At 37.1% G+C, this 27914-nt stretch overlaps 1 protein-coding gene across 1 annotated transcript; it reads left to right on the top strand.

The window, feature by feature from the left end:
* The first annotated feature begins 7 nt into the window (after positions 1-7).
* LOC136555329 (ATPase family AAA domain-containing protein 2-like) lies at positions 8-27897 on the top strand. The gene is made up of 21 exons (XM_066547946.1): positions 8-138; positions 9831-9923; positions 10829-10937; positions 11118-11233; positions 12455-12629; positions 13243-13331; positions 13679-13838; positions 15036-15126; positions 15553-15867; positions 16470-16575; positions 17048-17228; positions 18665-18850; positions 20084-20219; positions 20370-20566; positions 21796-21955; positions 22352-22478; positions 22534-22646; positions 23173-23463; positions 24148-24206; positions 26308-26436; positions 27859-27897. Exons 1-21 carry the CDS (start codon positions 8-10, stop codon positions 27895-27897), a joined length of 3003 nt encoding a protein of 1000 aa, XP_066404043.1.
* The last annotated feature ends 17 nt before the right edge of the window (positions 27898-27914 follow it).

Raw genomic sequence — 27914 nt, 5'->3', positions numbered from 1 at the left:
TCTTCGTATGGGCTCTGGAGAGAGAAGGCTGTGGAAGGGAGGGAGGGAGGAAGGGGGGACATATCAGAGCCTGGAAAAACTGGAAAGTGGGAGCTTCGACTTGGCAACGAAGCCATGGATGGTATATGGAGAGCAACGGTATTAGTTGGAGGGTGTTTATCTGAGAAAGAAACTGTTTGTATGTGTTAAAATGTAAAACCCAGGGAGGAAGAAGGTAGTCTGCAAAGGGCTGAATTCAGGGTAAGTGCTGAAGGGCAGAACAGTTTTCCTCTCAGATGTGGTGGAGGGTGAAGTGATGTTCTGGTAGGTCTGGTGAAAGGCTTTAATTTGAGCTTTATTTCAGTCCGGGGTGGAGCAGGGTGGTATCAGAGAGCAGGAGATATCAGCTGATGGGCCTTTAACTCCTTTGACTCCTGTGCTCACACTAAATTGCACCCACAGCAATCTTGCTATGGCATTAATACATTGAGGTCAAAGAGACAAGAAGACACATAATTTAACTTAAAAGAATCTTCTATTTGGACAGCTGTATTAATAGAGTGCAAGACTTAGGTTTGCACTTTGGAAGAGATTGTGACAACTTCTTAATGCTGATAATGTCAGGAATGAAAATTCTTAGTGTTTGACGCAAACCAGGTGGACATAAAAAATGAGATTATTATGCATTAATGTTTAATTGAGTAGACATTTTATAAGTTTTGTAGTAAAAACTGACAGGAAGGTGGATCAAATTACCTGATAAACAACAGCAGGACCAGTTTGCTGGGTGTAAGCTCTGCACAGTACTAGCAAAATCATCTTTGTTATCATCTCTGTGTTCAACACAAATCCAAAACACAGCTCCTCACCAAGCCACTGTGAAGAAAATTAACTCTGGCCCAGCCAAAACCAGCACAACACCCAGCCCTGAGTGTCCTTGAGGAGTCCCTAATATGTGGACAAATGGATTTCAGGTACTATTCCAGGCCGATCTCTTCCCCTTGACAGTAGAGGGAGTACTTTAGAAAATATTCCTATCTTGTAGGTATTTTGAGGTCAGATGACTCTTGTGCTGGGTGAGCTTGCAGCAGCATGAGAAAAGATACTCTAGTGTCGCAGAAAACATGTTTTTATTCTTATGAATGAGGTGGAAAACCACAGTTGTTCAGTTTAATTCCTAAACCAGTTTTTTTCTTTCTCTTGCAGGTGTTTCTACCAGTTCTGTCTGTGATGGTGGCAATGTTTTTCTTCCCAGATTTAGCTCCTGTAGTCTCGTCTCCAAACCTGCAACATGTTTACACTTTCCTCTTTATGCTGGGAAGTCTTACTGTTTATCTGCCTTTTATACATATTAAATTGCACTTTGCATTTCTTGATAAAATTACAAGCTGCTTAGAGCTCCTGCTAGAAATTTCTCCTGCTGATGGATCTGCTTAGGGCAGATGTGAATAGTGTTTAATCCCAGTATAACTAAGAGCCAACAGAGGATTTTGTTTAACTTAGAGTATAAAAGGTACAAGTTACATGTCATATACATGTGTGCATGCATGTGTGCATATGTATATATAGATATAAATGAATGTACATGTATTGCATACCTATATACATGTATAAATATATATTTATAAAAGTATAGGCATTAGCATAGGGAGTTAGTATGTATATATTTTTGTCTCTGTGGATACATTAATGTATATGCATAGCAATTTAATAAGTGCAAGGAGTCTCACCTAAACTTGCACAATCTGTAAAATGCTCTCTCTTGCTCCTGAAGACAGTTAAAATAAGAAATAAGACTAAATTACAACACAAATAACTACCACTATTATCATGTAATAAATGAGTAAATACATACTTAACAGCATAATTATGTAAATATAGTTTGGTCTCCAGACTCAATCAATCTTGATTATTCTTGGTTTGTAGTTGCTCATTTATTAGAACTTCCAGTTTAAAAGGCTTTGGTCTTCTCTTAATTTGCTAATTTTTTTTCTTTGAATTTATTTTTAATAAGAATCTTTAAGGTACATCATAAAATTGACAGATCTATTTTAATCCCCCAAAACCTGTACATTTTAGCATGTTAGCTATTTTAGAACAACACATACAAATTCATGATGAAATCTTACACTTTATTCTTCAATTTCTTTTTGGTTACCTTATTCTTTATTTTGTTTTAGGTGTTATTGGGAAGCAGGAGGCCCCTTTCCCCCCATTTTTATTTTGTTTATGAAAGCCAAATAAATTATTTTTTCTTTTGATAAATGGTCCATATTAACTCCATACAGTATTTAATCTTAAAAGCAAAGAACCATTGCACAAGAAACATCACATACTTAGGTGATTAATATATTAATATATGCTGTTGTTTTTATAACTGCAATAGAATTACATGTGTAAAGTAGTTTTTCTAATTTGTCAACAAAAGCTCAACAATTCAACCAGTAGATGGCCCCAGCCTAACATCTCCTTTGCATAGTGGTGCTCTGGTTTGCTGGATGGGTGGGAAAAGTTCTTGCTAGAATACTCAATGCACCGACGTATGTAAAAATAGGGATCAGAATGATGGATAAAGACTTTATTCATAGCTGCCCAAATGATAGGGTACCCTTCTATGAAGCTGGGAACCAACTGAATGGTAAACTGAACATTTAAGGAGATTTGACTTAACACAAATGAAAAGAAGTGCATGAAGAAAGTGCCTTTTCTCACAGGTGGTAATGCACACAGAATGAAAATTTGAATTAAAATTTAGAACATTTAGAATGCTGTAGGGAGTAAAGTCTGTGCAAGTGAGAAGCTGAGCTGGAGATTGGATCCTGCTGAAAGCAAGACAAGAATCAATCTCTAATTTCGTTCAATATTGCTATTGGAAAAAAATTTCTCTTGCTATTTAAATTTAAAAAATCACAATGAAGTTTTCCAGCAGTAATATTTTAAGAATTGAATTCTACTGAGTAATAAAAGGAAGGAAGGATTTTACTGTGACCAAAGCACCAACCAGGGATTTATAAATGCAGGTAGTGCCTGGAATGCCACAGATTTTCAACTAATATTTATAAAATAATTTATTTAAACCCATATTTTAATATAGAAATAAAAGTGAAATTTATAGGGAACAAAAAGTGTATGTGACAATAATATTGTGTAGACCAGATGGTTAGAAAAAGCAAGTATCAGGGGAAGTTGCTCAATTGGATGTGTAATTTCTTATATCTTGTTTATACACTAATTCCATGAACTTTTGAATATCTAGTGGATACATTTGTCAGGGTATGTTTGGGTAATTGGAACATGTATCTATCTGGTAAAGATACAAACTTTGAATTTAGAGATTTAGCAGTTTCAACATATGAGGGAACGAGAAAGTCCCAATAAAATGTAATATGAAATAAAGTGCATTCCTGTATCCATTCATGCCATGTTTTAGATGGAAACAAAGGAAGTATAGCCAGAATTACTGACTTTGGATGCCTTGGGCCTGGTATTTCATAGAAATTCATAACTATAGACTGCCTATAGTCCTCTAGAATCAAGTTCCAAGAATACTAAAAGGAAAGAAGGATGAGTTCTCTCAGTCAGTTTGGTTTAGATGAAGAGCAGGTATCCTAAAGCTTTACTTCTGACTGTGGATAGCTGCAATTCCTGTATGATCTAAAGTCTATGAAATGTTAACAACATTTGAGATCTTAAGATTGTTAACAACAATGAGATCTTAAGATTCCACAACCCAAGCTGGGAGGATTTAAAATAGAGTATAGAAAATGAGGAAAACAGAATTAATGACAATTTTTTAAAGTTATTATTTAAATTATTCCAGTATGGTCTTGGATTTTATAGAGAGAGAGAAGTTTGAATGTCTCTGGGCAGTATGCAAACTCCTTAATCTGACAACTGTTCTGCAAGTGTTACCTTATTCACTATATCAAATTACTCTTCTACAGCAAATGAGGGATTGGCTACCTCACATTTAGCATCTTCTTCAACACAAATTGTTCACTTATTGCCAGATCTAAGTGATATGAGGATCTTCTGAAAAAATCCCTCTCATTAGATGACCTGAAAATGTATTCATACAGCTGAGATGAATTAACATTATAAAAGCAATCTCAGATGTTTCTGATCTCCTGGATGAGTCACTGATGTTCTCTCAATGTGACCTTTATTTTGCATGAGTTTTTTTTGAATGTGAAATCACAAAGAAGCAAATACAGAATTAAATTTATAATGATTTCTTATTGTTGCTGGATCATTCCAGATTTTCAAACACTAGTTGTGAAGAACAGAATTCAATATTTTAACTAATAATGACTGTAGGCTAGGGAAATTCAGTATTTTAATATTGCAGCTTGTTTCAGTGGCACTGGTGGGTCTTAGCTGCTTTCCTTCTTGAACATGCCTCAGAAAATACTATATAGAAATGTGACTGTTCTAGTTCTAGAATACATCAGACATTAATTTAAATTTTTAATTCATTTTTTACCTGTGACTTAATAATTCTTTTAATTCATACTTGCGTATTGTATAAGTTCAACCATACAACAAATAAAGATAAAATGTGGATTTTTTTTTCAATATTGAACTGGCCCAGTTTGACATGTAACCTCCCTAACTTTGTTTTTTTTTGTTTCCTATCACAATATTTGTGTGTATGTCTGCATTACCTTTCTTTTTTCCTTTATGTCCTTAAAGCCACAGCTTAAATAAAGAAATTATCATCAGTCCTATTTTTAAAAATCACTTGTAGTTATCCATCTTGCTAACTCCATGTGTGTTGACTGCTTTACCAAACAAAAACCACAGAACAGAAGAAAAAAAAATCCTTTGAAAAATAATGGAACATTTAATATGAAACTAATCAATAAATAATTAAAAGTGAATAGCACAATTAATGCAAATGCATTTGTGTTTATGGAAAGTAATCTGTATTGGGTCTGGCTGAGATAGAGTTCATTTTCCCAGAGCAGCCCTCGCAGTGCTGTGCTCTGTGTTGGTAGCTGGAAAGTACTGATAACACACCTGGGCTTTGGCTACTGCTGAGCTGCACAAACTTCAGCTTTTCTTTCTTTGCTTTGGTAAATGGCCTTATCTCAAGCTACTAGTTGTTCCCCATCTTATTTTCTCTGTCCTGTCACCCAGGGCTTGGTGGCTTGGTGGGCACCTGGCTTCAACCCAAGGTCAATTCTATTATATATAGAATATAATTCTATCAAACCATCTTTACATTACATTTTCTGTAATACTGGGTGCTTAAAGGATGAAAAAATTGGGATTAGAGGATTTAGAGGTCTGTTGAATCTGTAGACTTTGACAAAGTTTTACACCACTATAAATCAGTTTATTTTGTTTTGCAATCCTAGAATGAAGTAAGCTGGGTTTTTTTCATGCAGAGCTACTAAAATGAGCCCTACTAGCAAGCCTTTGTGCTGTGCATACTATTGGCTAGGGACTTTCTTTTGATGGCAGAAGAAGATGTTTTTATTCCTGGCAGCAAGTGGTAAATGCATGCATCAGTTGGGCTGAGACCTCCCTACGTGCCACTATGTATACAGTAAATCTTTATTGTGAGGGTGGCAAGGTTGTCCAGAGAACCTGTGTGGAAGTGTTAAGGCCAGGCTGAATGGGGCTGGGAGCAACCTGGCCTAGTGGGAGGTGTCCCTGTCCTTGTTGAACTAGATGGTCACTAAAGGTCCCTTCTTACCCAGGCCCTTCTATGATTCTGTGATTGCCAAGTGTTGGGCATCAGGTGCCAGCCACAGTAAAATCCCACCAGGGACTTGGGGGTTGGGCATGATCAAGCTTGGAACTTTGGGGGGGCACTGCCAAGCAACCTGACAAACATTCCATAAACGTTCCACTGCACTTGGTCAGGTAGTGTCTCCTGCTTGTGGCTTCTCTTAAGGTTTACTATTTACAGACTGTGCACACACAGGAGGATGTATTTGTCAGGTGCTTTATGTGTAAAGATTTTGGACACAGTCAATGGTTAAATTGGCCACCAGTGCCTTCCTTTTGGGATTGCCAGTTCTAGAGAGATCTTTGCACCAGAGCATCTTTTATATGTGGGCTGGTTTCTTGTGAACTGAAATGACCACTTCATGCCTAGACTTTCAGTGGATGTTACCTTGCCCTCTAAATTTATCTTCTTGGCACCAGAATTGGCTTCATGTTTAATTAACTTTTCTTTCATGCTTGCAAATAGTGTCTTGTTAAGAAATGGCAGAAAGTTGGATACAGGCAAAGTGAAGCAGTCCTACATTTCTGCTTGCGTGTCTGTGACTTAATTCTCTTTACCCAAATTGAAGCCCAAATTGACATTGTTTTCTGAAAGGTTTTCAAAGTATATCAGCAGGGACATATTATTTTTTCTAGTGTGTATATTCATGGAAAATCAGCTTGAGACCTTAATTCCAGTAAAAGAAGACTAAGAAACCTGTTGTCTGAGGATGGCTGTGAACTAAAATTCACTTAATGCTATCATGCTGAGCAACTTAAGTGCTGTGAAAAACTGCCATAATTTCTTTTTGTTATCTTCGTATGATCTTCAGAATTCTTTTTTTTCCTTCTAAATTATATTCTTTTGTACTGTGTTCAGCAAGAGGGGAAAATTAACTGAAAACAATTTATGTTTGCAAATGCTCTCTATAAAAAACGGAACATTTTACCTATTTTTTAAGTAGTGTTGAAAAACTTGGTGAAGTGTTGATGACTCTTGCTTTGTGCACACTATATTAAAATATCGTGCTAACTACTTGTGTTGTTTTCAGTGGGGTTTTTTGTGCTCACCTGTCTTTGCTCTTACATGTCAACTCTTTATCTTAGTACTGCAGAGGAAATCTTGCAAAAAAAAAGGGATGATGTGGAAAAGACACCTAGATAGCAAAGAAAGGGAGACTATGGGTATTCCACTACACAAAAGCAGATACCAAAATAATTTACTATTTTTCTATATGAATGGCATTTCATGTAAAGGAATTGCTTACTTTAATTTTAATTTAGCCAAAAACTTTTTCCAAAGCTTAGTGTAATCTAAACTAATATTTTATTCATGTTCTCTAATTATAATTTAATATTTTACAGTCATGCCACAGCTACGTTCTAAGGTGGAGGAAATACCTTCTTCAGAAGACAAGAAAGAATAGTGATATGCTGAAACATATAATATACTATGCTTGCTGAATTGCCTTATAATTTTGAATGGATAAATAAAACCCCCAGCTTTTTACAAATAGCTGTCTCAGGGCTTGGGGTTTCATTCAAATCTTACTAAAAAGTGAATTTCCTGGTACCTGCTTTATCTGTATTTGTTCTTGTGCCAGTTTGTTCTTGCCTGCAAGCTCAAGTTGTCCCCTGTCCCAAGCAGAACTCATGTTAAAATTATAGACACTGATCAATATTACTTCCTTGTCTTGGTTTTGCTCTGTAAAATCAAAGTAGTCCACTGTCTTCTTGAATGCCAGGAACTTTGTTTTGTAAATATATCCATAGCCTGATTTCATAGTTAGTTTTGGTCAGATATGAATTCCTTTGCAGTTTGTTTCAACCAGAATTTACCATAGTACTTTCTAAATCATCTCTCAAATGCCAGTATATTTTTTTTTTCTGCTAAGAATTGCTTTGTCCTGAGCTTTACCACACTCTTGGATAATTAACCTGTGACTTATTGATACAGCCAGTTTTGTGTCTGGCCAAGTGTTTAAGTTTCACATCTACTAAACCCTATTTTAGAGTAGAAATCCTTGTTATTAATCCTGGGTTCCTGAGTGATGTTCCTATTCCCTCTTGCTGTGTGTTAATTTAATCTTGTGCACATATGGAGTGCCTTGAAATTGATACTATAAAGGCATCAGATATGCTCACAGGTTTTCTGCATGTTTGTGTAATTTTTCCTGTTTCTTTTAATTAGGAAAGTCTACATATGGAAACAACTGGTAAAGAAACAACTGACAATCCAGGTAGCATTGTAAGCTACTTCTGTTCTAAATTTCCTTGACTATACCCTAGCCAAAAGCTTTTTCTTAAGCAATTGAGAGGGGCTGAATTACTGAGATTTTTTCATCTATTAAAAAATCTGTGTTGCTCTTGACATTACAAGCCATACCCACAGATTCTAGGGCTGTACTGGTAAAGAGCTCATAGGTATTCAGACAAAAAAAGTCTCAGTGTTTTTCCAAAACAAGTGCATGATAAAAGGCTGTGGACAGGAGGGAGTACCTGTAGTGTAGGGCATTTTGAATATATCATTATTTGCAACAGTACTTAAAGAATTTAATGTTGTGTTCAGTAATTTCATCATAAGGAAGTGAAGCAAGAAGAAAAAAGCTTTGCTTTGTTGAGTGCTATCAAGATACATTGGAAAGTAGGTTTTAGGCACAGTTTTTCTGAAGAGCTAATTTCTTGCATGGAAGCAAGATTTTTTAAATGGAAATACATGCACACACTCAACTTTAAATTTCTTACCTTCATTCTGCCAGTACCTTTTCTAAAATGTCTGTATCCTGTGTACATGCTATTCATTTTTACTTTTTGGGGATCTTTATTGTTTTCCAGTAAAAAATATGACCTATCTAGCCTTGAAAGAATAGTAAATAAAGAGACTTTATATTCTTACTCAAGTTCTCATTAAAAATCAGGTGTGTGTTTTTTCATTTCTATTGTGCATTGATTAACCCCTGCCTGCCTTGAAACTTCCTCTGAACTTAGAGATGGGTGATACACATCCTGTTTTCTGCCTCTTTGACTATCCTGCTTTATCTTAAACTTGATTGTGACATTATTCTAAATTCTTTGCTTTCAACAGCACCTAGAAAATGTGACACAGATTCTTCAGTCCAATCTTCATCTGTTTCAGAGAGAGATTCATGCAAAGGGAACAAAAGGTGATAGTTTTTCTGTCTCAATAGTGCTGTCACGTGACTAAATAATGCTTTCAAGGGGTTTTGGACTGGTGGCAAATAAGATAATTATTATTACTGTGGTAGTCTAACAGCATAAAGAAAACAAACACTGACAGTGGCAGTAAAAAGATCTGATGTCTTTTTACTAGACATCAGATCTTATTTGAAAATGCAGTATTTATGGTCCAATGACCATAAAGTGATGTCCAATGACATAAGGTGATGATGAGGGTTGTGGCTGAGATTGTGTATTTGAAATTAATTTGTTGTGTAAATGAAGCAGAATCTCCCTCTGAAAACCTTAGACTATTTAATCTTGAGAGATGAAAGTTACTTTCTTAAAACCAAAGACAATTTAGTTAGAGGGAGAGCCTGCATGGAAGTTTTAATGGATTATTTTTAAATCAGTCAAACACTGATTCTGATGTCTCTTTGGAATCAGTTCATGTTTCTGTATGAAACTATCCTTAAACCAGAAAAATATTAAATGAAAATCCAATTTATGAATTGCAGTAGTAATGACAAAGGGGTGTCAGATCATTCAAACAGAGCACAGAGAGTGCCTTCCCTTTGGAACACTTTGTTTAGTATCATTGAAAGCAGACAATTATGGAAGGAAGGGGTTTTGAAGTCAAGTTTTTAAATAAGTTTAAAATGTTGATGTTTCACAGAGTGGCTACATAATGCTAAGTGAAACTCTATTTGTGTGTCTGAGATAAAAGGAGTAACTTGATTAAAAATTTCTTTGCACACTAGTGATACATTTTACCTTCCTAATAAAAATCAAATATTGCTGTCACAAGGAAAATGACACAATGTACTTTGAAATCAGATAAAATTTCCAATGATCTGAAAACTTTGTCTATTTCAAAGTAAACTCTGAGATATTATTCACTTAAATTTTGGTATTACTTTGAGTGCATTTTAATATTTTACTTGTTTGAATGTTTGCAGACAGAGATATGGAGTCCTCAGCAGTGATTCCTTTTCCTCTTCTGATGATGATGAGGATTTTGAAATACAGAAGAAGAAGAGAAATTTAAGGAGGTTAATGAAGTTAGCGAATAGGGGAGGGAGGATTGCATATGGACTTTGCATATGCCTAACTATGAAGTGTTGCCATCTTCCTCTTGTACCTTTTCAAAATTGTCATACCTGTTGGTATTGACAACTGTAATTGGAGTCTCTTAAACTGGATTTTTAGGATTGACTTTTAATAAGAAATTTGATTTCCAGGTGGGAATGGGAGGAAATGTAGAGATAAACACTTTGATGTATTTTCTTGATGTAAAACTTCATTGCTGCTGTGTTTTGCTGTTGTTTTTTCAAAGCAAAAACCACTATAAGAGAAAATAGGGGAAATAGATTTTGTTACTTAACAAATGTTCTAGGAATATTAATTTAATAACAGTCTAGCAGATGAGTTTTCAGCCTGACGTCTTTCAGATGTGTATCTTCTGGCATACACATTCCAAAGTCCTCAGGAAAGCCCAGGAGTTGCGGGCAGCCTTTATAATGTTAACACTCACTGCAATAAGTGTTCTCCTGGGCTGTAACTTTTTGAAGGTAAAAGCTAAAACTATTTGAAAGATGTCAGTGTGTTTGGAAAGGGGAGGAATTCTTCCATCATAATAATCAAGGTCAGTCCATGGTCTCCACATATGGAATAATTGTTCTAAGCTTGAATTCCTATATGTGCTGTGTTAACTGGCTTGGATATTCATAAGTGGTATTGTTAAAATAATTACCTCAGTTTAATGTCCGGAGTGACCATTTTCCTTTATCTACTCATAGCCATTAAATGTAAAACACTGGAATGAGTATTTACCTATTTAGGAAGTTCTTGCTGATTTATAAGGCCTTCTGCATTCACTTGCTGTCATTAGAAAATAAAAAATCTTTTATCTGCATTGTAAGTTAGAAAGCACCTTTTTTTCCTCAATTCAAATCAGATCTCTTCTGGTCAGCTTTCAGAAGTGTGCCTCAAGTGGAGTTGACAAGGATACCATGAAAACTGGAGGAAGTCTGGCTGACATGGAGCAAATACAAATAGATGGTTCAGTAAGTATTTTTGATTCATTGAGGCAGTGAGACATTTGCAGTATTTATGAAAGCTTCCAGTAATGGGCCATCTATAACTCCCTTGAGTTTTCTCTCAAGCAATCCAGCTTCTCATGGAACCTTATCAAGGCTGCAGCTTTCTTTATCATATAAAATGTGTTCTGTTGACTTCATCTTCAGGTGCAGTTTGATGGCGTGGGTGGTCTTTCTGACCACATTTCATCTTTAAAAGAGATGGTCATTTTTCCATTGCTTTATCCTGAAATCTTTGAGAGATTGAAAATTGAACCTCCAAGGTAACAGACACTGTTTAAAACTCTTAAGTTCTAATTTACCTATTTTCAGGAGAATTCAACTGGGGCATCAATTCGTTTCATGCTTCTAAATTCTCAGCAGTTGATTTTTTTTCAACAGTAGTAAAACGTAATTAAAAAAAAATTGGTAGAATCCAATATATATGTTGGCCCAAAGATTTACTGCATGGTGATGCCATCCTTTCAAAGTGTCTTGCCTTTCAAAGGCAGAATTGGGGATTTTTTCTTTATAGCTCTAAATGGAAGTAGACTTGATTTGTTTGTAAGCAGGAAGTACTTTCTACTCGAAGTCAAATGTTTGTTTAGTGAAAGTCCACTTGTCTCTGCCACCAACTCTTTTTTTTTCAAATTCTCAAGTATCACTTTTGCAACTGACTGGATATGCAACTAGAAACTTGTAGTGTTTGTTGTACTTGAGCTAAAATAGGAATCTGTCTTCTTTTTACGGAGCTAAGTGGCTTCTGTGTTACAAAAAAAGACCAGTGCTTTAATTGTTAGCTTTATATATTCTTGGTCAACAAAACTCAGTCATGGCATATTGAACTAGGACCTAAAATTCTTTGCTTTCAGTAACTTTAAAAGTATTTCAAAATAAAAAGAAAAATATTTCTGTGCTTTGCTTCTTCATTAATTGAAATTCTTTTTTGAAGCAGCAGTGCTTTTCTAGTTGATGTAAATGCAGAAATGCAGAATATCCTTCCAGCTTTAAACTTTTTCCTTTATCACCAGCAAAGGGAAGCCAATTCCAGTAACTCAAAGCTTTTTAAAGGGGAATCAAATGTTTTACTGTAAAACCTTGACTTATTTGAAAAAAAAATGGAGTGCATCATTGAAAAATGAACTGACGATTCCTAAGTTAGCCTAATCCCAGATTCTGCATTGGAAGTTTGTTCTTGTTTGGTTCCAGCCACTCCTGCTGGATTGCCAGAAGTTTTGAGAGTGCTCTTTTAGGATGCTGCAAGCTTTGATAAAAGTTTTGTATTTCCTCGTTGTCCTCTTTACTGATTTTTTTTGCTGCTTTGGAGAATTGTGCAGGAACATTTTTGACTTTTTTTATACTTCAGCTATTACTGCTATCTTCTCCATGAGGTGTTTTGTTTAGGAGAGCAGAATTGTGTGTTTTAAGGATGGGGTTTGTAATAGGTGCTTTTCCATGATGTTTTATTCTTATGTGACTTTTTAAAATTTTTTTTTTAATTGCAGAGGCTGTCTATTCTATGGTCCACCAGGGACAGGAAAGACACTGCTTGCTCGTGCACTTGCTAATGAATGCAGTCAAGGTGACATGAGAGTGACTTTTTTTATGAGAAAAGGTGCTGAGTGCCTGAGTAAATGGATAGGAGAATCTGAACGACAGCTTCGTACATTGTTTGAGGAGGTAAGGTTGAAATTTGGCATGTGTTCTGTCTGAGTTGGAAATAAATTTCTATGATCTACATGTTTTGTCAGCTCCTTTCACTGAAATGGGATTGCGACTGTTTCCTTTTTCAGTGAAGTTTTAGGGGTTGAAATCTTCAGATGTATTGGGAAAGGTTAGTAAAGGAAATACGAAAATCCTGCAAAGCACCACCACTACATCCCCCTCTTCCCCAAACAAATGCAACAACCTCCCAAAAAGTCACAAAAATGTTTCAAGAAGTAACATGTCGTGGCTTAAGATCAGAGGGAAAGAGATGCAGGCTGAAAGCAGGGTCATTTAAACTGATAACAGAGGGTGCTTCCAGAGCCTGTAACTTAACTAAGTCCTGTCTCTGTTCTTGTGGTTGCCAGGTAGATGTAAAAACTACTGGTGTGGTTTGTTTCTTGTCACCCAGTCTCCTTGAGTTGATATAGGCTGCTGTCTTCTGTTACTCATGCCACTTTACTCTGTTAGCTCAGTTAACAGAGTCTGAATAATTTAGTTGCCTTTCCAACCATGATGTTTTTCATGCATTTGCTCTTTCAAATAGGGCTGTTTTCCTGATCTCAATATTCCTGTGTTTTCATTGTAGGCCTACCAGATGCGACCTTCAATTATTTTCTTTGACGAGATTGATGCTCTGGCTCCTGTACGGTCCAATAAACAAGACCAAATTCATAGGTAGGACATGTTTTGTATCTACATAGAAGCTGCTTGATCTTTGTGAAAAAAAGATGGCAACTTATTTAACTTCAAGTGACACATTCATTTTTCCTGAAAATTAGTAATTCCATGCAAATGAATCTCAGAGATTTTTAAACAGTAATTGAAAACAGTTTGCTGAGCTTGATATCAGCAAAAGGTCTGTGTTGCCTTCCCTGTATTTTACTATGACTTAAAATGAGTCTTTTGCTAAACAGCATCTCATCAGTAAAAACTTGTACTTTTTGAGTGATCATTGGACAAGGTTATGTGTAACTGAAGAAAATTTACTAAGCTGGTGAATGAAAACCATATTTTTCTGTTAGCTCTATTGTGGGGACACTTCTGGCACTTATGGATGGCTTAGCCAGCAGAGGAGAGATTGTGGTGATAGGAGCCACCAACAGACTGGATTCTATAGATCCTGCTTTGCGAAGACCAGGGCGCTTTGAACGAGAATTCCGCTTCAGTTTGCCAAACAAAGAGGTCAGAACTTCAAATCAACCTTGTGCTTCTGTGGCAAAGTCCATCTTCATAACAAATCCCTGTAATAAGGCAGCATTGTGCAGCAGTGCAAGTCTCCATCTGTAGTGTACAGTTTGAACAAAGCTATAGGGAGACAAAAAGGGATATTGGAGAAATTGCATTGTAGTGTACAGGGCAGACCTGGTGCTGAATATATATGATTAGGGTGATTTCAACAAGTAGTTGATTCTCTACTTAGTTTTGGTTTCTCTGTGACTGGTGAAGAAAATGGGATGCTGATAGTAACTGAAATGTTTAAGAAAGAATGGGTATATTAATTAGTTTTAAACTACCCCTCTAGCATCTCGAAATTAAAAGAAAGGGTGAGAGAATGCCTCCTTGGTAGCAAAAACTTTGATCAAGGCTGATGCTAAAGCAAATTAAATATGTTGTGATCTTACTGGAAGTTATTGACAGGGACTTGGACAAAGATGTGAAGGATACTGCACAGGTGCAGGGCTTGGGAAGCTTCTAGTTCAATGGCAATAGTTAAGCAAAATAAAAATGGGTAAAATAAAAATATTGAAAGGTGGGAGATAGCATGCAAAACTGGAGACCTCTTTTTGTATTTTCTCACTGGCTATCTCTGATATTTCTTATCACTTCTTGGAAAAAGGACAAATAAGCTTATTGGATTGAAAGCTAGTGAAATGCACAAATATTTTTCTCCAGTTTTCATCTGCTCTCAGGAAGAGGAGATGAGGTGCCATTAAAAAGATCTAATACATGATTCTCTACTGTGATAGAGTTCTAAAAAACTGCCATAATTAATCTGTGTGCTAAAAGTTTCATGAAGTTTTACTTAATTTGAGAGAATTTTCTTTGATGAAAATACCTCTGTTTGCAGATAAGGATTTTACAATGATTTTTTCTTCAGAATTGTTAGGTCTCACACTTGGGAAAATTCACTTTTATGGTACATGTAAATGCCTTTTACTTAACTGCAGCCCCCAGCAAGAGTTTAATGGAACAAGTTCAGAATTATTAAATTTCCTGCTTGAAGAAGCAGACAGTGTATTAATAATTGACCTTTAAAATACTAAAAGGTTTAGCAGATAAGAAAAGCATTTGTATTGGTATAAGGGATTTTGTGGGTTTGTGCTGTCATTGCTCTTTTAAGAGAAAACTTAGGGCAAACTGAAATGCACCTGTTTCCAGGCAAGAAAAGAAATTTTCAAAATTCACACACGAGACTGGAAGCCGAAGCCATCGGACCACTTACTTGAAGAGCTGGCTGAAGAATGTGTTGGTGAGCTTGAAAACTGTGGGTTGCCACATGTGACCTGAGTCCTAGGGAACCTGAGCTTGTAGCAGGCAGCTCTTGTACCGAGAGCTCTTGTACCTTGTGGCAGAGAGAGGCAGTGAGGAGGCACTTGGCATGGGAACAAATTTAGACACTCCTTTCAATTTTCTTTTTGTCTCTCAGAACATTGAATGGGTTTGTGACATCTTTCCCAGGAACAAAGTTTTGAGGAGCAGGCTTCTGCCTAAGTGCAGGATATTAGGCTGTGAGGCATGTAACAGAACTTTTCTGCGGTGCAGTAACTCTTTAAATTGTCTCTTAGCCTGGTAATTTTTGGCTGCATACAAAGTCTTTTGCCCTTTAGAAGTACTGGCCTTGAATTCTGTTTTGTCTGAGATTGACATAACATTTGATTCCTGTTTTGTTTATTAGGATACTGTGGTGCTGATATTAAAGCCTTATGTGCTGAAACTGGTCTCTGTGCTTTGCGGCATCGCTATCCTCAGCTGTACGAAAGCAGACAGAGACTGCAGATAAACATGGATTCAATTAAAATAAAAGCAAATGATTTTTCCATGGCCATGCAGAAGACTGTTCCAGCTTCACGGAGGGCTGTGCCTTCCCCTGGGCAAGCACTATCAGCTATTTCAAAGCCACTGTTAGAAGACACACTGGAAAGGATTTTACAAACCTTGCAGAGAGTATTTCCCCATGCTGAGCTTGCACTAAAGAAGGACCAACAGCAAGGTAGAACATCTACATCCACTTGTTTTAAAATCTGCCAGAGCAAAAGCTTGTGATCTGTGCAATCAATGTACACAAATGTACTCAGCTGTACTAGCAGCACAATTTTACAATTTGTGTGTGCCCAATGCTGGGTGGGACCTGTGAGTGACATGCAAAAGCAGTCGAGAGCTACACATTCTCTGCTGCAGGACCCTGTTTCTGACAGGAGCTAACATCACATTTACTGCCTGCAGAGAGGAATCTAAGCTTTAAATTATTAGCACCTCTTTTCAAATAAATGCTTAAAGCAGGAGAAATGTTTTTCAAGTGTCTGGGAGCCACATAAGTTGTTCCTAACGATCTTTATTCTAAGGAGAAAAACTCACAAGTTGTTGTCAACAGAGAGATAATACCTGATGCAAATCATGGGACATAGGACAGCTTTGTAGAGACTTGTGCATTCTCCTTTGATTTGTGGTAGAATGAACTCTTCAGGAAATAGCATTCAAATGATAAAATACAAGAGAAATGTTTTCCAGCACTGATTTTGAAGGTGTATTAATGCAAGACAGAGATGGACTATGCAGGAAACAACCCTCTCTTCTCTTTAAATCCTATTTTAGGAAATTATGTGATTGATAGTGATGAGGAATCACCATCAATCTCTGAAGAGAAGCAGACTCATAAAACGTGTGATCACAAGAAGGCAGAATTCCTCGCTTTCAGCAGGTATGCTTGTCCCTGTTATGGCTCTGTTTTTAAGACAGCTGAGTGTGTAAGCTGTTTGGTGTGAGGGATGCTAGATGAAGGAGCTGAGAGTGTGTGTGGAGCGATCAATATTTGCCCGACATAAGTGTGAAGGTTCAGCTGGTTACTCCTGTTCTGAGTACTTTGCCCTGACCCATCAAACTGAACTGTTGTGTGGGTATTTGGCTGGACAGTCTCACTCTGGAATTTAAGAGCTATTACTTAACCCAGCCAAAAGAGTAGCAGATGTGCTGGGGAATGACAGGATTTCTAGCAGAGGCAGAGTACCAGTTTGTGAGAAAGTAGGCCTTGATAGGTTTCCTGTTCATGGACCAGCTTATTATTTTGTGGAACAGGGAGAGTATTTCCAAACAAGGTGCATAGGAAAAAACTTTATTGTTTGTTTTCCTATTCATCACTCATTTTTAAACTTGTTTTCTACTTATTGCTGTAGAAATCCTCGTGACCAACCAACGTCTTACAGGCCACGCTTGTTACTAATTGAAGAGCCAGGATCTGGGCAAGCTTCTGATTTGGCAGCTGCAGTAATGCATTCCCTGGAAAAGTTTCCAATTTATACACTAGATACACCGACTTTGTTTGCTAGCACATTACCAGATGAAACATGTGTGCAGGTAGCTTTTTTTCTTGTTAGTCTCATAGGATTAGTGTATAAACTAGTGAAGTAAGCAAAAATCATTGTCAATATAAGTGGCCTGATTTAAATGTGCTGTTTTGTTTACTTTTTTCTGAAAATCCACTTTTCTACTGGAATGACACCACATAAGGATTTTTTACATAGCCATGTTATCCATTTGAAATGTAACAGGGGGAATATTACTAGCAGCTCAGGAAGATGGGAATTGCTGCTAATAAACCCTTCTCTGTGGCAAGAAATCCTGCTGGTCTCATGTGGGATTTAGAGAGTTGTTTTTGTTGCTTCTTAAGAGTCTGTGCTACCAGTAGATGGCTCTGCATCGATAGCATGTCAACGCACAATCTGTAACCTCTTTTTTAATTATGTCTGTAGGGCAGCCAAGGTTTTGAGGCAAATAATTTTTTTGTTTGTTTGAGGTTTTTTTACATATGCAGCTTTTAATGCTGCAGTATATGCAGCAAAAGTGTTGAAATTCGTGGAATACTTAGATTTGTATGGTGTGGAGTTTTCATTAACTAGGAAAAGGAAATGTAAGCTATTTAGTGCTGTTTTGCTTTTTTACTTTTGGACAGTAAATCCACTTTGTTTTGTGACATTGCTGTATTAAAATATTTTTATGTCTAGAAGCAGCATTTCAGAGCTGTACAAGTTAGGACAGACACATTATGTGACTGGATACTTATTTGTGACATAGAAGGACCAAGTCTTTTTCAGATTGTTAATCTGAAATGGTGCATGGAGGAGTTTGTTGTGTGAAAGGACTGTTCCACTTCCCTCATGCAGTCAATGCATGTTGTCTTCTGTGATTGAGGTGCCATCTGTAGGTAGTGGTTTGTGTTTTTCCAAAGCCCACATTTGGTAATGAGAGGCAGTGAGTGATTTAGCTCTTCAGACAGTCTAAGGAGTGGTCACCTCTTATAAAATATGCTTGAAGTTATGAATTATAGCCAGGCATCTTGTGCTGTGTTAGCCCTCACCTTTTCACATAGGCCTTTGTTTGTTCAGCCTGTGCTCCAGTCCAAATTGGGTGTGTGTCCCTTCTGAACTGAAAATGGTGTAGCTGCAGTTGCATAGTGATTTCTCCAGGCAAGTACATCTTGCCAAAGGGTTAGCTTTGGGGTTTTTTTCAGGCACACCACTACATTGGCTGAGTTCTTAGGCTCTTCTGAGTTATTCTATACCTAAGTAGTTTTGAAATCAGCCTGAGATTGAGGTCTGTTTCTGTCTGCATAAAAATGCCCATATTGGAGTCAAAGTGCAAATTTTACCTGATTATTAAGGAGTCATTTATCAATTTGTCTTTACGTCTTGTGTTTATACTTCTTATTTATAAGGTAGTTTGACTGATATGTAGTTATTTAGTAGTCTGTTGTACGTGATGGAGTTTTATCCAAAAAACTTTCATTTTACTAGTTGATGCAAGAAGCTCAGAGATCAGCACCGAGTATCATATATGTCCCACAAATCCCTTCATGGTGGGACACTATTGGAACTACACTGAGATCTGTTTTTACAACACTACTGCAGAATATCCCAAGGTTTACTCCAGTTTTATTCCTTGCAACGTCTAATGTACAACTGAGAAATCTCCCAGAAGAGGTATTTCAGTCAATACTTTTCTTCCTTTGTTACTCAATTTCTTATTAATTTATAACTCCCTGAAGCATTAGAGTTATATGCCACCCTTAAGCAAATTTGTAGTTGTTACTCAAGCATCCAAACCCAGTCCCTTAAAAACTTGCTTAGACAAAACAGTGCTGAAAGCATTTGCCTAGTATTTTCTGAGTAAAAATTGACTTTGATCCAGCTTTTTCTCCCTTCTCACATACTCAAGATTATTAGACGGATGTATGGACTTGCTTCCAACAATGGTTTTGGTGGCTTCAAGTTGGTTAGCTGTAGCTGTGTCCTTAGTGAAGAGTGTGGTGCTTGAAAAGTAGCTAGGAAAGAAAGACTGTTTTTCTGAAAACATTTTTACTGAAAAGTCAGATGAATTTTTTCTGAAAAAATACAGAGGTCGCACTGTTATTGATGGAATGTAATTTCAAATGTAAGTTATTAAAAAAAATAATTACTTCCTTCATCTAGGTGAGAAATCGACACATTAGAAAGCTAAGTTTCAGTTTCTGTTTAAGCAACTTGGAAATCAATTTTTAGGTATATTCTTTAACAAAATTCCTCAAGAAGACATGCTAAGCCTTGTAGACATGTGAGACTGCCCATTAAAGGAAGGTGTTCAAAATGTGAATGTGTTGCTCGGATTATTTTGTTTCAGTAACAGACGTTTTCATACTGTTAATAAGTTCTTCTAAAATAAGGATTGAAATCCCTTCCGTAACTTTTGGTAGTAGAAATAGAAAAATGGAATACAACTTGGAAGTATTCAAATTGAGACACTTCATTTAAATTAATTAAAAATAAAATCAGAGAAAGCCCAAACACCTTACCAAAAAGCCAGCACTTGTCCTCTGAGCCTTGCCATTTTCCCTCTGTAGCTGCCATAAAGATTCAAGTCAAAGGACAGCAAGGCACATAAATGGAAAATAAGCAGCCTTTGGGATGGTGAATCCCCAGTCACCCCTTTCTCAGTTGTTTATCATTCAGTTTCTTCATGTAGCTTAAAATCTAGAATGTGATCCTTAGAGAAGGCACTTTAAATTGCCATGCTGTAAAAACCTAGTGTTGTAAGGCCACAAAGATAACTGTTAATTTATAGTCTTGTCCAGATAAGTATTCAGTTTAATTCAGAGAGGTACTCATCTTTTTGGAACAGAATATAAGAAGTTTGCATGGCCTTGTATAACTGAAGTATATTTTCTCTTCATGCCTTAGATAAAAGCATTGTTTAATAATGAATATGAAGAAGTTTTCAGAATCCCGCGTCCTACCTGTGCTGAGAGAAGACGTTTTTTTGAGGACTTAGTTATGAAGCAAGCTGCTCAACCTCCTGCATTAAAAACCAACAGAAGTGAGGAGGATGTTCTACCTACAAAACTTTGCTAACTCTAGATTAACAGTTAATAAAGTATTTGCTTGGGTGATAATTTCCTATCAATCATTTTTCATGTGCTTATATATGAGTACCATCAATTAACTACAACTTTCTGATTCAATTAAGCTTGCCAGCCTTTAGAAGTGCTGCCTGTAGCACCACCACCTAAACCTCGAAAGCTGACAGAGGAAGAAATAAGACAGTTGGAAGAGCAGGAAGAGGATACGTTGCGTGAACTCAGGATTTACTTAAGAGATGTGGCTCAAAGACTTGTCATTGACAAACGTTTCAAAGTATTTACAAAGCCCATTGTTTCAGAGGAGGTTAGTATTGACTTATAATACCATTATAACTGTGTGTATTCATAATTCCTCTGTGTTTATGTTTCTTGGTGTTCTTGTGCTCTTTCTAGGAAGGTTTATCTTTCATGTTAGGACCGTACTATTCTGATTTTCCAAGAAGAAAGAAATGAATTTTGCTTTTGCTCGACTCCTTGAGATTCTCAAATGTTTATTATTTGAGTATTCATTGAAAGCCCTATATTCTTTCTAAAAGGTCTTTAAAACTTTAGAATATTTCAGTTAGAGGGGATCTACAAGGATGGTCTAGTCCAAGTGCCAGTTACACCAAATGCCGACACAATTTGCCCAAGGAAATTGGGGATACCTATGTATCCCAAGGTTTGAATACATAGGTATGTTACAGCACTAAAAAGCAGAGGGATCACTTTATAAAAAGTACCTCAAGGGTTGCTTTAATAAAGTCTAAAGCTCTTTGATTAAATAGTTTCTGAGAGAACAGGAGTAGAAGCAGCAGTTTGTCAAATAAATTTTCAGATACTATTCCAGTTTCATCTGGGGCTTTTCTCGGTACATAATCAGCCATAAGGGCTGCATGTTTTTTCTTGCTCCCATACACTTCCCATTGAATTTATTGAATAAGTCTCTGCCAGAGGCATGTACTTCAAAGTCAGTTGCAGTTTTAAGATAGCTGTGCATTTCAGCAAAGTCCCATTCCCCTAAGCATCCACTCACTTGTCATTTTCTTTCCTTGTAGTTTCCAAGGTGCGAATAACCTATAAACATATAGATCATCTAAAGCAGTCATTAGGCTCCTTTTAAGCTCTGAGTAAAGAAATTGACATTTCTGAGTCCAGTTATCTCATTCTAGAGTAGATGCATAGGACAGATGCTTCAAAGGTGCAAATTCTGCTTTTTTTTTCTTGCTGCCAACAACAAAGAGAATCGCAGGTGACATTACTGAGAAAGATTTCTCTGCTGAGATTTTCTGAAAGGAAGTGAAATGCATCCTGCCAGTTCCCCTCTCTGCTCCACATATGCTTCTGACCACCCTGCTTCTTTTTTCCCTCTCTCCTGGTTTGTCTCTTCAAAGACACCTGAAATACCTTTTCTATTTTCAAGAAGCTGGTTATTTTCTGCATCTTTGAGGGCATTAGAAATATTTGGGGCTTTTATGAAGTCCTTTATTTGACTTCATGAAAGTCCTTAATTTTTGTAGCTTAAATCTCTGAGCATACATATTTAATTTGTAGGCACCCAATAACAAGGACACCATTAAACAGCCCATGGACCTCTTGACAGTTCTCTCCAAGATTGACATGCACCAATACTTAACTGCAAGAGATTTTCTAAAGGACATTGATCTAATCTGTAGCAATGCTTTAGAGTACAAACCAAATAAAGGGCCTGCAGGTATGGGTGTATTTTTTATCCCTAATTTGGAAAAATTTCAGATGTATAAATTGATAGATTTTGTCTGCGGAAATTTAGTAATCCCACACTGGATATAGTATCAGATAATTTTAAAGAACCCCGTTAGACAATTTTAAACAACCCCAGAGAGCATTTCTTCCCAGGTTGTAAATGTTTTAGTGTTAGATATATTGTTTGGGTATGGAATAGTGATAGATGTGTTCATTGGTAACAAGTACTTTTTCTTAAATAGTAACTTTTCTGGTTTTATGCTGAAAGTCTGAGATAACCTTTCAGAACCTGCATATATAAAAATAAAAAAATCATTCTAATTAACCAAAATAAAGAGTTTCATTGACTGGTGGAAAATGCTCAGTTCTGGCTGTAAAATTTCAGATCATCTTCTGAGGCACAAAGCTTGTACTTTGAGTGATACTGCATATTCCATAGTGAGGAATGAAATGGATGAAGGTTTTGAGCAACGCTGCCAAAAAATTAAAGAATCTCGTAAGGAAAGAGGTACGTTTTTTGATGGTACACTCAGGATTTTAGAGACTTGTCTCATGCTTTGTAACCAGCCACACAAGACCCAATTTTTTGCTCTGCGGGTGTAAAAGAGAAAACCCAAAGTGTAATGAGAATTGGAAGATGCCCACAGCACCTATGGACACCAGTACCTCCTGCTCTAATGGCAAGTTGCATTTCATTCAGACTTTCTCGGAGAAGGTGCTAAAGTCACTGCTACCTTCTCTGTTCCTGTGGCCTAAAAGCAGGTTCCTGTGATGCTTGGTTCTTCATGACAGAGGCATTGAATTTTTCATTATGTTGCTTAAAATTGTGGGGTAAATCCTGAGGTCATTCATTCAGTATGGTTCTGAAATTGAATGCACTCGCTGCATGACATTGTAAGAGCCTGGCCTTGATGTCCCAACTGACATTTAATGGCACTTATAACTTGAAGTTCAAAACATTGTCTGTGTCTGTTTTGAATATTCAGCTAGTTTTCAGTTACATTAAATTGTTTTTCCCTATCCTGCTTATAATATATCTAATAGAGAACTGATCTCATTAACTTGCAACCTTTTCTCTAGACACATGTAGGGAGATGGTACTGAAGCTCCTGTGGTTATTTTCCTTGCAAGATACTGCTGCTGTGTTTTGAAGAAAGAACTGCTTTGGGAATGTTTTGGATTACTTTCTTTGGTATTTCTTTGTAGATAAGTCAAAAAGAAAATGCAAAATGAAGGAAGACTCTTCAAGTATCTCCATAAAGAGGGAGAATGTTCAGTTTGTATCCTCCCAGGACAGTCCTATGGAAGAACATGAAAATGTACTTCAAGGACAACAGAAAAATGTGACAGAAAATGAAAGTGAGAGAGTGACCCTTGTGGCTAAATCCCCTGCTGGAGAAAAGAGTGTCATGTTTCCTGAATGTTCAGACCTAAGAGAGGAGAGTGAAATGCCAGATTGCCAAATAGCCAGAACTGTTGAAGATGCAGGTTCAAGTGGTAAGTGAAAGGTCAAACAGGTAATTTAGCTCCTTTTTGTTCTTGAGGAGGGTTTTATTAGGTTTTAACATTCTTGAATGTCATTCTGTTACTTCTTTTGTGTCTCAAATCAACACACAGTGTTCCTTGCATAATGATGTTACTCCTGTAGTTATGTTGGCTACAGCCATGGTCTTTTACAGTGGCTGTTTTTTTTTTTTGATTCTATAGTTTGTTTTTCAAATGATACTGAATTGTACAGGTATTTCCCAGAAATAAGCAGCCTAACTGTACTGCTGTACTTAAAACAGTGTGGACCTGGAGAACCCTGTGGAATAGAAGAATTATGTCTTACTGTTTGAAATGTAAGATGTGTAGATGTGTTTCCTAACCTAAAATACTACTTTTTTAGACTGTTTTTTTCAACTTCAGGTTTACTGTTCAGTGCTGTAGTGGCAGCATGAATATTTTTTCTTACTTTTACCCTGCCTTTTTTCTCTAGTGCTTTTTTTCATGTCTGAGTTCCTAATTTTTATGGAACACCACTAGAAAGATAGAAGTCAAACATTTCTCTGTAAAAAAAATGGATAACAATTCTGTCTCTGTTATTGCAGAGGGCTAGTCTTTTCCAGGTACAGGATACTTCACTGATACTGTATTACAGATAAAGAGAAATGTTGATTTCAAAAATGTGTGTAATTCCAGATTCACAAGTACATCATACAACTTGTGTGGGACATTCTCAACTGGATGAGCAACTGCAAGTATGTGGTGGGGAAGTAAGGAAATTTCACACACAGGGAATGTCTGTGGATTATTCTGAACTCAGAGTAAGTCTAATTTCAATTTTGTTGATACTGAAGTAGGATGTTTTCTTGCTACCTGTATGGTTGTCAATCAAGTCACTTGTTAACCAATGCCAATTCAAACAATTCACAAGAGGGATCTATAGCTTGTGAAATAATTCACCCTGTAATGACTGTTGTTTCCAGAGGTGGTGTTGATGGCTGCTTTTGGTTTTGGTGAACTGAATTTTAGGAGACTGTTCTCCTCCTAATTTTCAATGTAAAAGTGTTTGTTAAGTTTGAAGTTAGCTCACTGTCAACCTGCTACTGCTGTTGGTTAGCAGTTTTTATGATGGACTGGGGAGATGTGTATTTTGGTTTGCTGTTCACATGCTTTCATTAATTTGGACCTGGAAAAGGACCTTGATTTTTAGCAGTGGTGACTTTAAACCTGAAATTAGAAGGTTGACCAAAAGACCATCCTGGATAAAATACTAATATCTGCATTTCTCAAATGCTTTCAAAATTCAGTGTTAGAATTTTGCATGCATACAGTTACACATTTTTTCTAGTCCCCTGTAGGATAGAAGTTGTTATCCTAAGGTGTAGTCAGGGAAAGGATCAAACATGGGCCTAGATGCAGAGGGGAAAAAGAGGTTCCTTTGCATGAACTGGAGAGGGTGGAAGAATGACCTGCCCTTCAGGGGACATAGCCAGAAGAAAAATTCAGGAAATTACTAGGTTGAATTTCTGGAGGTCAGTCAAAGTAGAAGAAGCTGCTGCTTACCTGCCATGATGAGAAAGGGAGTATTACTAGGTTGTTTCCCTTGTGAGGGTAGAAAGTCCCCTTTGGTAAAAGAGGTCACCAGCATAATTTCTATCACATTTTTAAGTGTTGATCTGAACTGTAGAGGTTAAATTAACTTTCCAAGATGGCTTCCAAAGGAAGCAGATTTCAGGGGTTTGTGTTGTTCATGGCTGCTTGTATATTTGAAAAAGCTACATGGTTTTCTTCTAGAATCAGGATGCTAATGGCATGTAATCTGAAATTATTGCCTACTGACTGGAGAAGTGGTAGAGTAGAGCCCTTACTGATGTTTCTGCTCATATGTGTTTCAGCTGTGAGGAGAGGGCTACAGCCATGAAACACATCTTTTAGAAGACTTGTTTCCTTAACATGGGTGTCATTGAAACTCACTGCTTATAGCAGAGAGCCCCTCCAAAATGGATCTGCTTGGTTTTGTACCGGGTTTTTGTTTAGTTGATTTTATTTATTTTCTTGGGGGTTTCTTTTGTATGTGTGTTCACTTATTTGCTTGATATTAGGTGTAGAACTCAAATCTTGTGATTGGTGATGTAAGGGAGGCTGAGTCTGAAGGCAAGCAGGTGTGAGGCTGTAATATTTTTATTTGGTGTGGCTGCACTCTTCAGCTACATCTGTACAGCCTCTCTCAACACACAGCTACTGAACAGCCCCAGCAGTGCTGCTGCTAGTTTGTTAGTGTTGCTTTCCCCAGATTACCACATTCAGGTCTTTGGTAACACAAGGGACTGTGTGAGAGATTGGTAATTTCCTACAGACTGCTCTGCTAGTTCATCCACTCTTGAGTTGAAGGGTAGGAGCTGACTGATGTTAGTCACAGTACAGATTCAGCTAATGGGTAGAGGTGAGCACCTAAGGATGCTTCCGTTTCCATCTGGTACAGCCCTGTCTGGGAGATCTGTAGGCTTATTTCTAAAAACACATTTTCTAGGGCCCTGTATTGCATTTCTAATGAAATGCAACCATGACTTCCCTGAGGCAGCTCCTCAGTGACAAAGTGGATCGTGTCATTCCCCACTGTTCTAGAAGCAGTTGAATCACAGTTATGATCACTGATGTCATATAGTGATGAGTAAGAAAATCCTGTCTGAAATGTAAGCTTTTTCTCTGATGTGTGGAATATTAATTTGCTTCCTCCAGTTAAATCTTTTGAGATACTCAATCAGTTTTCTGAAGTGCCACTTCTATTTAACAATATAAGAAAGTAGGATGTATCTTGTGCTATTCTGAATTGCAGTTTCTATTTTTTTGCTTCAGCAAGTGCTGGATTTGGTCATTGTGGCAACAGAGAATGTCAGTATATCTCGCATGGAAAGACTGTATGCTCTTCTTAGCCAGTGCATTTACCGACATAGGGAAGACGATGACAAAACTGCGTTAGTGAAGGTGAATTTTTTGTCTTGGAGCCCTTTGTGTCACATGCTATTATACATGTGTGTATTTGTATGGGTGCACTGTGAACATCATGCTTATTTGGCATTACTCTGTACAGCTTGGTTGCCTGTCTCTCAAGGCTTTAATTTCAGTCTGGAAAACATTTCTCCATATAGTAAAACCTTTGTTGTATGTAGCATAATTTTTGGCAGTTTCAGCAGGAAAAGGCTTGAAGGCAATGGGTCCACCCACTCAGGGCTCTCAAACCATTTAACCTCAGTCTGTCAATAGTCTTCTCCAGAAGCCTTTCAGGGGTGGGAGGTTGTGAAAGGAGGGTGCATTTCTCAGTGTGTCACTTCCTCTTTCCCCTCTTGCAGACAGGCACATGTGGTAATGCTTGTATAGTAGTCATTCCATTCTTGAAAAGAAGTATAACGCATAACAAGAACTTGAGATTTTTCTAGTCTCACCACATTTTATTTTTAGCTAGCATGGCCCAAGCATCTTTAATTTGACAAATGGGGAGTTTTCTGCCTATGATAGTTTGCTAATGAGTCAAATTTTCTAATCTTTGCCTCTAAGAGAGGATTTCTGAGTTGTCAGAACTAGGCAGAAATCTTCCACAGGAACCCATGGTCCCAGTTGGGCATTCCCAGTATTCAGTTCATTAAGATAGGTTGGATATTCAATCTTCAGCTTCAAGGCCCTTGAATTCATTTGTCTTTCAGATGCTTGTGCCTGAGAATAGATAAAATTTGTTATGCCTCTCAGTCTGCCTTAAAAAATTGAGCAAGCCAGCAAGCCTGTTCTCTTTGGCCCTAGTCATCTCAATCTCTTCTTCCACAGCTGATGCAGAGTTAGAATAGACTCTGTTCTGATTGTGCAGGCCAGTCCTGAAAAATGCACCCACCCTTCTCTCATAATGATGTGGTTTGGTGTGAATAGGGACCTGTTTATGTTATTTCAGTGCTTTTGAACTTTTGTGATTGGACTTGATTTTTTTGTTTGTTTTCCACTTAACCAAAAAATACCTCCTCTTCAGAGTGCCTGCATGACTTGATCAGGAGAAACCTTTGCTGTATATGAAGAGAGATTTTAACAAGTACTTAATCAGAGTGCAGAAAAGAACAGTTCCAGCTTCTAGTTGTGGCACTTTGGGAACTGCTTCTTTTCTCATTTTTGAAACCATCATTGAGAAAGATCCATAGTCCCATAATACAGATTCCTCCAGTCTCTCTAGCCTACTCTGTATTTTGGGTCTAAGGATTTGTTTGACGCTAACGGGTCTAGAAAGATGTTAGCACATGTATTGGCTAAACATTACTAATAATTGTAATTATCAACAGACTCTTGATTCTTTTGATGAAGAAGCAAACAAGGTTCTCTTGCTTTCATTCACACTGTGACTCCTAATTTGTCTTTTTTTCTTGTTAGGCAATGAAGAAAGAAATTGCGATGTTAAGTTATCTGTGATACTTGACTTCAGTACA

Source organism: Molothrus aeneus, chromosome 1, assembly GCF_037042795.1.
Source record: "Molothrus aeneus isolate 106 chromosome 1, BPBGC_Maene_1.0, whole genome shotgun sequence".
NCBI lineage: Eukaryota > Metazoa > Chordata > Aves > Passeriformes > Icteridae > Molothrus > Molothrus aeneus.
This window is presented reverse-complemented; position numbering and strand designations above follow the sequence as displayed.